Source organism: Rhinoraja longicauda, chromosome 22, assembly GCF_053455715.1.
Source record: "Rhinoraja longicauda isolate Sanriku21f chromosome 22, sRhiLon1.1, whole genome shotgun sequence".
NCBI lineage: Eukaryota > Metazoa > Chordata > Chondrichthyes > Rajiformes > Arhynchobatidae > Rhinoraja > Rhinoraja longicauda.
In genome coordinates, this window is record NC_135974.1 from 2,976,798 (window position 1) to 2,990,407 (window position 13,610).

General features: G+C 44.7%; 1 protein-coding gene across 1 annotated transcript in view; it reads left to right on the forward strand.

Annotated features, from left to right (window-relative positions):
• cdh22 (cadherin 22) overlaps positions 1–13,610 on the forward strand; it is an 882,037-nt gene that overhangs the window by 620,034 nt on the left and 248,393 nt on the right. Inside the window, exon 7 of the mRNA XM_078418609.1 lies at positions 8,250–8,503. Within this exon, the coding sequence (XP_078274735.1) occupies positions 8,250–8,503 (254 nt within the window). The remainder of the gene's footprint in view (positions 1–8,249; positions 8,504–13,610) is intronic.

Genomic DNA, 13,610 nt, shown 5'->3' on the forward strand with positions numbered 1-13,610 from the left:
CCTGGAAAGACTGTTTGGGTCCTTGGATGGAGTTGAGGGGGGAGGTAAAGGGACAGGTGTTGCATCTCGTGCGGTTGCAGGGGAAAGTGCCCGGGGATGGGGTGGTTTGGGTAGGAAGGGACGAGTGGACCAGGGAGTTATGGAGGGATGGAGGTTTTGTTGATTTTGTTGACATTGACCGAGAGTTTGTTGTTGGTGCATCACTCAGCCAAGGTGGTCTGGCTCTCTCCTGTACGCTGACTCATCACCACCCATAATTCGGCAAACCACACTGGTATAATATCAGGGAAGGTAGAGATGGCATTAGAGTTGTGCTGAACCGCGCAGTCACGGGTGCTCAAAGGGTAGAGCAGGTGGCTAAGTAGGTGAGCATACACCGATCAGCCAAAACATTATGACCACTGACAGGCAAAGTGAATAACATTGATTATCTTGTTACAATGGCACCTGTCAAGGGGTGGGATATATTAGGCAGCAAGTGAACAGTCAGTTCTTGAAGTTGATGTGTTGGATGCAGGAGAAATGGGCAGGAGTAAAGACCTGAGCGACTTTGACAAGGGCCAGATTGTTATGGCCAGACGACTCGGTCAGAGCATCTCTGAAACGGCAAGGCTTGTGGGGTGCTCCCGGTCAGCAGTGGTGAGTACTTACCGACAGTGGTCCGAGGAGGGACAAACCACAAACCGGCGACAGACAGGGTGTTGGGCGCCCAAGGCTCATCGATGCGCGAGGGCAACGAAGGCTATCCCGTCTGGTCCGAACCGACAGAAGGTCATTGAGGAGGAGATGTTGTTACTGATCCAAACTAAATGAGGTCTGTCGTTGCGAAAGTCAAGGATCCAAACACAAAGGGAGGTACAAGAGGCTCAGATTTGGAGCTGAATGAAAGAATGCATGAGAATAAGGGGTAGGCCATTTAGAACTGAGATGAGGAAAAACTTTTTCAGTCAGAGAGTTGTGAATCTGTGGAATTCTCTGCCTCAGAAGGCAGTGGAGCCCAATTCTCTGAATGCATTCAAGAGAGAGCTGGATAGAGCTCTTAAGGATAGCGGAGTCAGGGAGTACGGGGAGAAGGCAGGAACGGGGTACTGATTGAGAATGATCAGCCATGATCACATTGAATGGCAGTGCTGGCTCGAAGGGCCGAATGGCCTCCTCCTGCACCTATTGTCTATTGTCTAATGAATGAATGATATTATATTATCACATGTGAACTTAGTGATGAGTTTGCAGCTCAATAATTTTTAGCTGATATTTGAAACATTTGGAGAGCTCAAAGTAAATCTCTGTGATTAAAGTAGATAAACTTGTTTCATTATTATTTTAACATTCTTTACATTTTGAAATATTTATCCTAATTCCAGCCCAATAGCGTGCCGTTGAAATCGTCTCTGAAAACCGTGTAATAAGGCATGACATCGGAAGGGGGGTTTTGTGAAGATTATATTGCAAATGCCTGAATTTTCAGTTTACTTGATTCCCTTGACTTTGGCACAAGGCTAGAAAAGGGCACAGCCCAGAAAGGTTGCGAAATGGTTAATACTAACGCAGGCACAGGAGAAAATAGGAGCAGGAGGTGGCCATTTTCCTCTTGAAGTCAACCTCATTGATCCATGCTGGTCTCAAATCCTGTGTCTTTTCTAATATCCCACTAGTGGAATCGAGGGATATGGGGAGAAGTTGGGCACAGGTTACTGATTGTGGATGATCAGCCATGACTCGAAGGGCCAAATGGCCTCCTCCTGCACCTATTTTCTATCACAGTGAGGAGGGGACTGGAGGAGACTCACTGTGATGGATGTTTATTTTTGTTTGATTGTGTGTGTTATTGCTTATTTTTATTGCTCTTGTTGTTGGGCTGTGGGTAATCTTTCATTTCACTGCACATTTATGCGTATGTGACAAATAAACTTGACTTGACTCTATTAAGTATTTATCCATCTCGACATTAAATATTTCCAATAATCCAGCTTTTACCACCTGCTGGGGCAGAGAATGTTAGACATTTACCCTTCCCTGTGAGAAGAAATGTCCATACCCCTCCATTTCAAATGTCAGGCCCTACATCTCCCGAGTTCAAAATCCTCCCGAATTAAAACTCATCGACCTTGTTAAGCCCCCTTTGGATCTTATATGTTTGAGGAGGTCACCCCGAATACTTCTAAGGCCCAAATAATCCAGGCCTATACTTTCTTTCTTTCATATGTCAACTACAACAATCAAAAGTGGCAATTGGTGCTTCAGAGTATCGTAGTTGACGCTTTGCTGCAGATTTTGCCAGTTCCGTAGAACTGCCCAGGGTGGACGATGAGGATATAAAGCAACTCCCACCCCAGGCCTGAACTATTTAGTCATTATTGGTAAGAAAAACGTCTCATGGAGTCAATCATACAACGTGGAAACAGGCCCTTCAGCCCAACTTGCCCACACCAGCCAACATGTCCCAGCTACACTACTCCCATCAGCCTGCATTTGGTCCATATCCCTCCAAATCTGTCCGATCCATGTACCTGTCTACCTGCTTCTTAAACGTTGGGATAGTCCCTGCCTTAACTACCTCCTCTAGCAGCTTGTTCCATAAAACCAACACCCTTTGTGTGAAAATGTTACCCCTCAGATTCCTATAACATATTGTTCCCCTTCACCTTAATCCTATGTGCTCTGGTCCTCGAAACACCTACTCTGGGCAAGAGACTCTGTGCATCTACCCGATCTATTCCTTTCATGATTTTATACACCTCCATAAGGTCACCCCTCATCCTCCTGCACTCCAAGGAATGGGAAACCCACCCTCGCCCTGTACTTCAGACCCTCGAGTTATTCATGATTTCAACCCCAACTGACCCCATGTCACGATCCATTGACTCCACGTCACAACTCAGCTCACCTCTGGCACCTTCCTTGGTTAACCTCCTCTCTCCTTCGGCTTGTTCGTTTAGAACAGTGCATTACCTGGAATATTCTGTTCCCACTCTTGCAGTCATCCTGAAAACTCGTCTCTATAATGGCTTTTACATTGGACTCGCATATTGCTCTCTGTGCTATCAACATCGATCTTGTTGCAAACACAATCTGCATTGATATAAAGACCATTAAGATTCAATTTTGTACAGCTCTGGACTTGCTCTATATTGCATATCTTCACATCTTCTGCCCTGGCTTCTCACCGTATTACTCTCTGTTTCCATCACCCTAATCTGCAACACGACTCCTTCAATTCCTTCTGATTTATTATGTCTTCCATTCTCGGAGCCCTTCCCTCACCCCCTTTTAGCTTAATGCCCTTTCTGTAACTGTGCGCGTCACCAAGACGCTGATACCATCGTGGTCGAGGCTCGTAAACAATCTCCAAATAAACTCTGAGCTACAGACTATATTGTTATTATTGCACTATTATTTGTTTTTATGTGTACATATGTGGGTGTGTGTGTATATATATATATAGAAAAAATATATATGTATGTATGTGTACATGTATGTATGTATGTGTACACAGAGATGCTGGATTAAACCGAAGATAGGCACACAATGCTGGAGTTACTCAGTGGGACAGGCAGCATCTCTGGAGAGAAGGAATGGGTTTCGGATCGAGACCCTTCTTCAGACTGCAAACTCTCAGATTTCAACCATTTCACCCGAAACATCACCCATTCCTTCTCTCCAGAGATGCTGCCTGTCCCACTGAGTTACACCAGCATTTTGTGTCTATGTAAATGTATGTTTGTATTTATATATCCTGTGTGTGTATGTATATATATATGTGTGTGTGTGTGTGTGTGTGTGTAGATGTGAGTATGTGTATTTTTTGAAGAGGTTACCAGGGAAATTGATAAGGGCAAGGCTGTGGATGTTGTCTATATGGACTTCAGTAAGGCATTTGACAAGGTTCCACATGGAAGGTTGATTAAGAAGGTTAAATCGTTGGGTATTAATAGTGAGGTTGCAAGATGGATTCAACAATGGCTGAATGGGAGATACCAGAGGGTAACGGTTGACAATTGTATGTCAGGTTGGAGGCCAGTGTCTAGTGGAGTGCCCCAAGGATCTGTGTTGGGTCCACTGTTGTTTGTCATTTACATTAATGATCTGGATGATGGTGTGGCAAATTGGATTAGTAAATATGCAGATGATACTAAGATAGGTGGAGTAGTTGATAGTGAGGTAGATTTTCAAAGTCTACAGAGAGACTTGGGCCTTTTGGAAGGGTGGGCTGAAAGATGGCAGATGGAGTTTAATGCTGATAAGTGTGAGGTGCTGCATTTTGGTAGGACAAATCAAAATAGGACGTACAGGGTAAATGGTAGGGAATTGAGGAATGCAGTGGAACAGAGGGATCTGGGAATAACTGTGCATTGTTCCCTGAAGGTGGAATCTCATGTGGATAGGGTGGTGAAGAAGGCGTTTGGTATGCTTGCCTTTATAAATCAGAGCATCGAGTATAGAAGTTGGGATGTAATGTTGAAATTGTACAGGGCATTGGTGAGGCCGAATCTGGAGTATGGTGTGCAGTTCTGGTCGCCAAATTATAGGAAGGATGTCGACAAAATGGAGAGGGTACAGAGGAGATTTACTAGAATGTTGCCTGGGTTTCAGCACTTAGGCTACAGAGAGAGGTTGAACAGGTTGGGTCTTTATTCTTTGGAGCGTAGAAGGTTGAGGGGGGACTTGATAGAGGTTTTTAAAATTTTGAGAGGGACGGACAGAGTTGACGTGGGTAGGCTTTTCCCTTTGAGAGTGGGGAAGATTCCAACAAGGGGACATAGCTTCAGAATTGAGGGACAAAGGTTTAAGGGTAACATGAGGGGGAACTTCTTTACTCAGAGGATTGTAGCTGCATGGAATGGGCTTCCGGTGGAAGTGGTGGAGGCTGGCTCGATTTTATTATTTAAGAGTAAATTGGATAGGTATATGGATAGGAGGGGATTGGAGGGTTATGGTCTGAGTGCAGGTAGATGAGACTAGGTCAGGGAGAATGGTCGGCGTGGACTGGTAGGGCCGGACAGGCCTGTTTCCATGCTGTAGTTGTTATATATGTTATATATGTTATATATATATACACGCACTGAACCTTTTTTTACTCGTTTATTATTTTGTTTACAGTGTACTATATTTACATATTCTGTTGTGCTGCTGCAAGTTAGAATTTCATTGTTCTATCGGGGCATATGATAATAAAACACTCTTAACATGTGTTCTCTCCTTCCCCAGTACTAGTGCCAGTGTCACGTGAATCGGAACCCATTTTTCCCACACCAAGCTTTAAATAACTTCAGGATTTTGTGTCTAAACTAAATATGGGCAGACAAAGCTTAATCTGGTAAATGACAATGTCTATGCCAATCAAGTGAGCATACTGGGCAACTCCCATTTGCCTGCATTAAGCCCCAAGCCCTTTAAACCCTTACTATCTAGGTATCTGTACAAATGTCTTTTAAAAATCATATTTGGAACTACTTCCATTGTTCAAATGCTGGTAGATCTTGAGGCAAAGAATGCCCTCCAATGACATTCTCACCACTGACTTCAGGCTCACTGGCCTGTGGTTCCCAGAATCTGCTCAATTCCACATCATCATGATTGGAATATGTAGAGAAATCCTTTGGGGAGGGGTGGTGGTATTAACAAGGCAGGGAAATGAATACATAACATTAGTTAGTGATGGGGGGGAATGATCATTATATCCAATGTATAGTTCCCTACAGTCACAGAAAGGACACTCAATCCCATGGTTCATAACTAGAATTGGAGCAGCAGCAATGATCAGCGGATAGAACTAGTTAGGGCCCAATGAGAACAGTCGATGCTGTTGTGAATCTGTGGAATTCTCTGCCACAGAAGGCAGTGGAGGCCAATTCACTGGATGTTTTCAAGAGAGAGTTAGATTTAGCTCATAGCACTGAGAAACAGGAATATGGGGAGAAAGCTGGAACGGGGTACTGATTTTGGATGATCAGCCAAGATCATAATGAATGGCTCGAATGGCCTACTCCTGCACCTATTTTCTATGTTTCTATGTTTAAACGCTCTCATTCAGGAGGGAAGTATGAGCTGTAGGCAGCTGACAGAGTAGATTCACTCGAAGATGCCTCAAATGGCAAGCTGCTGATATGAGAAAGATAATTCACAGAAGCCAGTTAACCTACATACCTGCACATTATTGGAATGTGTGAGGAAACCAGAGCACCTGGAGAAAACCCACACAGGTGATAGGGAGAACGTAAAAACTCTGTACAGACAGAACCCACAGTCAGGATCGAACCAGGGTCTCTGGCGCTGCAAAGCAGTAGCTCTACCGCTGTGCCACTGTGCTGCCCCTTTGATTGAGATTTAAAAAAATTCCCTTTAATTAATTTACATTTTTCTTTCAATTAGCTACTTCAAATTTAAAAGACTTTTATATGTCCCAGATTATCAGAGATATTTTTGCAAATATTCAAGGTATTTATTTCACAAAATGCTGGAGTAACTCAGCAGGTCAGGCAGCATCTCAGGAGAGAAGGAATGGGTGACGTTTCGGGTCGAGACCCTTCTTCAGATTGCAGAAGGGTCTCGACCCGAAACGTCACCCATTCCTTCTCTCCTGAGATGCTGCCTGACCTGCTGAGTTACTCCAGCATTTTGTGAAATAAATACCTTTGATTTGTACCAGCATCTGCAGTTATTTTCTTACAAATATTCAAAATAATTTCAAATATTTCATGCCAGTGAAGCCCTGCCTCAGCCCTGTCAGGGACAGTTCGGTGGTGCAGCGGTAGAGTTGCTGCCTTACAGCGCTTACAGCGTCAGAGACCCGGGTTCCATCCCGACTACGGGCGCTGTCTGTACGGAGTTTGTACGTTCTCCCCGTGACCAGCGAGGGTTTTATCCGAGATCTTCGGTTTCCTCCCACACTCCAAAGACGTGCAGGTTTGTAGGTTAATTGGCTTGGTAAATGTAAAAATTGTCCCTGGTGGGTGTAGGATTAATGTGCGGGGATCGCTGGTCGGCGCGGACCCGGTGGGCCGAAAGGGCCTGTTTTCGCCCTGTATCTCTCTAAACTAAACTAAACTAATAGTCATCGATGTGAAGTTCTTGTGGTGCTGAGATAGTCTAGTCCATTCCTTGTGTGGACAAAGAGGGATGTAATACCTGAAGCCACAGGAAGGGGGTGAGTTCCTAAATCAGTATTTTGCGTCAGCATTGACCAAGAAGGAGTTGGGGGATAGTGAGATCAGGGTATAGCTGATATACAAGTTTGTAGGTTAATTGTAAAACCCTCTGTGGGATAGTGATCATGTTCAGGTTGAGACCCTTCTTCTTACTGAGGGTCAGGGGAACAGCACCTCATATTTCACTTGGGCAACTTACAACCCAGTGGTATTAGTATTGATTTCTCTAACAATCGAGTAACTCGTGCATCCCCTCTCTTTCCATCCCTCCACCACCCATGTCGTTGTTCGAGGTTCAAAGTTATCTTGTTGAGTCTCATTGTTTGTAACTCGTTTTCACCTAGCCCACAGTTCGCGGGCTGGGGCGGAGGGGGATTGGGGGCGCGGGACGAGGGGGGGGGGGAAGGTGCATCGGTATAGCACGCTTCTGCCCCTGTGGGTCGGCACGGAGGCAATTGCATTGACTCCTGCCATTGGCGGGCTATCCCACGACGTCTCGAAGGGCCGAATAGCCGACTTACATACCCAAGGGATATGGGGAGAAGGCAGGCACAGGTTACGGGGATTGTGGATGATCAGCCATGATCACAATGAATGGCGGTGCTGGCTCAAAGGGCTAAATGGCCTCCTCCTGCACCTAGGTTTCTATGTTTCTAACAGCCTGTTTCCTTTATCATCGTTACTTTTTAGCATTTCTTTCATTCATTTGTTCTGTATCTCTCTACATCACCGTCTATATCCTTTCCGCTGTGTCTGAAGAGGGGTCACAAGCCGAAAGGTCACGTATCCCTTTTTTCCAGAGATGCTGTCTGACCCGCTGAGTTGCTCCAACTTTTTGCGTCTATTTTGCATTTAAGCCAGCACCTGCAGTTCCTTCCTGCACAAGCCAGCGAAATCTGGTTAACACTGTCTAACAGGCCATGTCGTGGAATCACTGCTCCTCTCAATGGGAGACAATGACAGGTGGTAAATTTGCAAGATCTAAACAGATATTTGAAATATGATGACGAACTGGTGAGGTAAACGAGGGAAAAGGGGAATGTGAAAAGGGTATGTGAAGATGCTGTCGAAAAACTAAACGGCTTTCTTGCTTTGTTTCAGCCATTGGACTTTGAAACTAAGAGGACCCACAGCCTGCTGCTGGAGGCGGTGAATAAATACGTTGACCCCCAGTTTGAGAACCTCAGATCCTTCAAGGACTGGACCAGCGTCAGGGTGACGGTTAAGGACATCGACGAGCCGCCAGAGTTCACCTTGCAAGCAAACGTGATCGATGTTCAAGAAGATGCCCGTGTTGGGAGTGTCATCGGCTCCATTACTGCACGGGATCCCGACTTAATCAACAGCCCCATCAGGTACGCCCCTTTCAATTCTGCCTGCGGTGCTAGAATGTGGACGAAGGGCCAAATGACCACTGTGCCATTCAGATCCTTTGGTGCCCGTGGTCGGCACGGTGGTGCAGCGGTAGAGTTGCTGCCTTACAGCGCTTACAGCGCCAGAGACCCGGGTTCCATCCTGGCTATGGGTGCTTGTCTCTCTGGAGTTCATATGTTCTCCCTGTGACCTGCGTGGGCTCTTTCTGAGATCTTCGGTTTCCTCCCACACTCCAAAGACGTTTCGGTTTGTAGGTTAATTGGCTTGGTATGAGAGTAAAAACTGTTCCTCATGCAGGATGGTGTTAATGTGCGGGGATCGCTGGTCGGTGTGGACTCGCTGGGCCGAAGGGCCTGTTTCTGCACTGTATTTCTAAACTAAACGAAACGAAGGCACGGTGGCGCAGCGGTAGAGTTGCTGCCTTACAGCGAATGCAGCGCCGGAGACTCGGGTTCGATCCTGACTACGGGCGCCGTCTGTACGGAGTTTGTACGTTCTCCCTGTTTGTACGTTCTCCCCGTCTCTAAAATCTAAAAAAAAATCTAAACTAATCTAAACTAAACTAAATACTTAATAATTACCACACTTAAAGGGAGTGCAATCTGAATTGTTATCATGACTTTCAAGTTCTCTCACTGCAGACAATTCCCAGCTAATGAGTTACGTTTAAAGCAGAGTCCACTGTTGTAATGCAGGAGATATTACAGTGCTGGACATGACATCATGCTCCCACAAACAAGATTGTGACTGTGGCCAGATTATCTACTTTAGAGATAGTATACAGAACAGTACAGTACAACAACAGGCCCCTAGGCCCACAATGTCTATGCCGAACTTGATGTCAAGACCACCTCTTATCTATCGGAAAAAAAACTGCAGATGCTGGTCTAAATCGAAGATAGACCCAAAATTTTGGAGTAACTCAGCGGGTCAGACAGCATCTCCGGAGAGAAAGAATGGGTGTCATTTCGGGTTGAGACCCTTCTTCAGTCTGAAAAATCACCTATTCCTTCTCTCCCGAGATGCTGCCTGTCCCGCTGAGTTATTCCAGCATTTTGTGTCTACCATCTCTTATCTAAGTGGACATAATCCAAATGCCACTATTGCATCTGCCTCAACCACCAACCTCAGCAGTCCATTCCGGGCACTTACCACCTTCTGAGAAAAAAAAGACACATCTCGCACATCTCCTTTAAACTTTTCCCCTCTCACCTAAAGCAATGTCCTCTCGTAGTTGAGTTCTCCTTCCTGGGAAAATAGTTCTGTCTTCCCTATCTGTGCCTCTCATAATTGTATACACTTCTATCAGGTCTCCCCGCAACCTCCAGCATTCCAGAAAAAACAATACAAGTCTGTCCAACCTCTCCCTGGATGTGGGGGTATCTAATACCCCCTAATCGAGGAACCATTCTGGTAAACCTCCACTACACCCTTTTCAAAGTCTTCACGCCCTTCCTGTAATGGGCTAACCAGAACTGCATACAATGCTCCAACTGCAGCCAAACCAAAGTCCCATAAAGCTGCATCATGTCCACCTGACTCTTATATTCAATGCCCTGACCTATGAAAGCAAGCATTCCATAGCTCTTCTGTGCACTCTATCCACTTATGTTTCCACTTTCAAGTAATTAAGGACTTGGAACTCAAGATTTCTCTGTACATCAATGCTGTTAAGGGACATGCCCTTAATTGTATATATCTTCCCTTTACACTTGACCTCCCAAAGTGCAACACCTCACATTGCTTGGATTAATCTCCATCTGCCACTTCACCACACATTTCTGCAGGTGCTCTGTATTCCCCTGTACACCTCCATGACCTCCCTTACAGTCTGCAACATCAGCAATATTGGTGTATTGAGCAAACTTGCTAACCAAGCCATCTACGTTTAAGTCCGAGGCATCTATACGGGTGTGTGCCTTTAGGAAGGATGTGCAGAACTGCAGATGCTGGTTCATACCGACAAAAGACACAAAATGTGTCAGGTAGCATCTCTGGAGAAAAGGAATAAGTGACGTTCAACCTGAAACATCACCCATTCCTTCTCTCCAGTGATGCTGCCTGACCCACTGGGTTACTGCAGTATTTTGTGTCTACCTTCTACATACATATATACATACATAGATACATATATATATATATATATACATATACACACACACACACATATACATATACAATTAAGGGCATGACCCTTAACAGCATTGATGTACAGAGAGATCTTGAGTTCCAAGTCCATAATTCCTTGAAAGTGGAAACATGAGTAGATAGAGAGCACAGAAGGGCTATGGGATGCTTGCTTTCTTAGGTCAGGGCATTGGATATGAGTCAGATATATATATCTATATATATATATATATATAACAGCTGACAGTTGAATTTTGTATTCACCATTGTTGCCAATAATGTGTCTTCCTGACCTATTCGACACTTAAAGCAGAGTTTTCTGTAAATTCGCTTTGTACTATATATATATATATACTATATATCCAATGCCCTGACCTATGAAAGCAAGCATCCTATATATATATATATATACACACACACAACCCTCCATCCTCTATCGGTAAGCCAGTTCAGAATACATACGACCAAGTCACTGTTAAACCCGTGCATCTTAATCTTCAGAATCAGCCTACCATGGGGGACTTTATCAAATGCCGCACTAAACTCCAGGTAGACATGAACTGCTCTATTCCATTGATCACCTTCGTCATCTCCTCAAAAATCTCGATCAAGTTAGTAAGCCATGACCTGTTGTGTAAGTATATAGTCATGCTGACTATCCCTAATTAACCTATTCTTGCAAATGGGATTAAATCCCATCTCAAGAATCCTCTCCAGTAGCTTCCCTGCCACTGATGCGAAACTCACCTGATTACATTTTTCTGGATTCTCTCTACCTCCCGTCTTAAATAAAGGAACAACATTAGCAGCTCCCCAGTTCTACGGGACCTTGCCTGTACGAGAGAAGATGAAAAGATCTTTGTTAAGGCTCCTGCAATCGCCTCTTCTGCCTTTCTGAATAACCTTGAAATAATAAGGTCCTGGGGATTTATCCACCTTAATACTTGAAGAGCCCCAACACCTCCTCCTTCTTAATCTCAATCTGTCCTGGCAAATCAGTATTCTCCACACTGATCTCACTGTCTTTCATGTCCTACTCCTCAGTGAAAACAGATGCCAGGTTCCTGTTTAGTACCTCATCAACATCCCCAGACTAAGACATATTCCCTTCTTGATCTTCAAGTGGTCCTACCTTCTCCCTGGTTACCATCTTGTTTTTAATATAGGTGTAAAAAGGTTAGGAATTTTCTTTAATCTGACTTACTAAAGCCATTTCATAGCCCCTTTTGGCCTTTCTAATTGCCTGCTTGAGTTATTTACTCCTTTCATTATCTTCTTCAAAGCCCCTGTCTAATTTAGTTTAGTTTAGTTTAGAGATACAATAGACAATAGGTGCAGGAGGAGGCCATTCGGCCCTTCGAGCCAGCACCACCATTCAATGTGATCATGGCTGATCATTCTCAATCAGTACCCCGTTCCTGCCTTCTCCCCATACCCCCTGACTCCGCTATCCTTAAGAGCTCTATCTAGCTCTCTCTTAAATGCATTCAGAAAATTGGCCTCCACTGCCTTCTGAGGGCAGAAACAGGCCTTACGGCACCCGCGCCGACCAGCCATCCCCGCACATTAACACTATCCTATACACACTAAGGACATTTTACACCAAAGATACTAGAGCAACAAGATGGACCACTCCATTGAAATCGCCTATACTGAAGTGTAGTACGCAAAGGAGCGTAACGTCCGCCATTTTAGTAAGCAGAACCCGCCGTCCGTTACGCCTCTCGCAGTGTAATCAGTGTTTTGGGGGACAGTATGTGTGATGATACCATTAAAATACAGAATATATCTCATCTATCAATTCACAGCTTTTTGTTATTTTTCTTTTAAAATGTTTCTGCAAGTTTCTGCCTACTAAAATGGCGCCTTGATATACCACGGTTTTTAGGGTCGAGTGGTCTATCTTGCTCCTCTAGTATCTTTGTTTTACACTTATACCAAGCCAATTAACTTACCAACCTGTGCATCTTTAGAGTGTGGGAGGAAACTGTGGGAAGATCTCGGAGAAAACCCACGCAGGTCACGGGGAGAACGTACAAACTCCGTACAGACAAGCACCCATAGTCGGGATTGAACCCGGGTCTCTAGCGCTGTAAGGCAGCAACTCTACCGCTGCGCCACCGTGCCGCCCTAATTCTATCTTCTTAAACCTTGCAAGTGGTTCTTTTTCCCTTTTTCACCAAATTTACAACCTCTTTGGTCGTACAAAGTTCTCTTACTTTGCCATCCTTATTCTATTCCTCCTCTGCACTGGAATATGCCAGCTCTGAACTTTAACCGACCGGTATTTAAATAACTCTCACGTCAGATTCAGGCTTGCCCATTAACAATTGCTCCCAGTATACACTCCCTAGTCTTGCTTAATAAGCTTACAGTTTGCCTTACATAAAGTTGTAGTTGGCCTTGCCAGATGTTGATTGAGGGCTAACCTTGTGTGAAGTTGGCAGGCATAATACCACAGTGCTTCTCCAAAATAGTGCCATTGGATCTCCCACCCACAAGAGCAAACAATTTAACTTCCATGTAATGCGTCGTCTGAAAGATAAAGTCTTCAAAGGAGCCATGACCCTCAGCACTGCACAGCATTTTCATTTGATAATTTTATGGGCAAAGCTCAAGGATGGAATGTAAGGTCACACCCTTCAAATTCAACCTCAGATTGGCATTGAATTAGCGAATGGCTCTCTCTTCCCCAAACGCTTCCCCTCAATTCCACCCTGACAGTAAATCAGTGGGCTAAATCTCTCTCGGAATTGAGCCCTGATCCAGGATTGCACCTCGAATCATTCCTGCCAGTTTGTGTTTGGTGATGGATGCTGGGTGGGGGATCATAAGATCATGAGGGGAATAGATGCAGAGTCTCTTGCCCAGAGTGGGTGTATCGAGGACCAGAGGACAGAGGATTAAGGTGAAGGGGGAAAAAAATGTTATAAGAATCCGAGGGGTGACTTTTTCACTCAA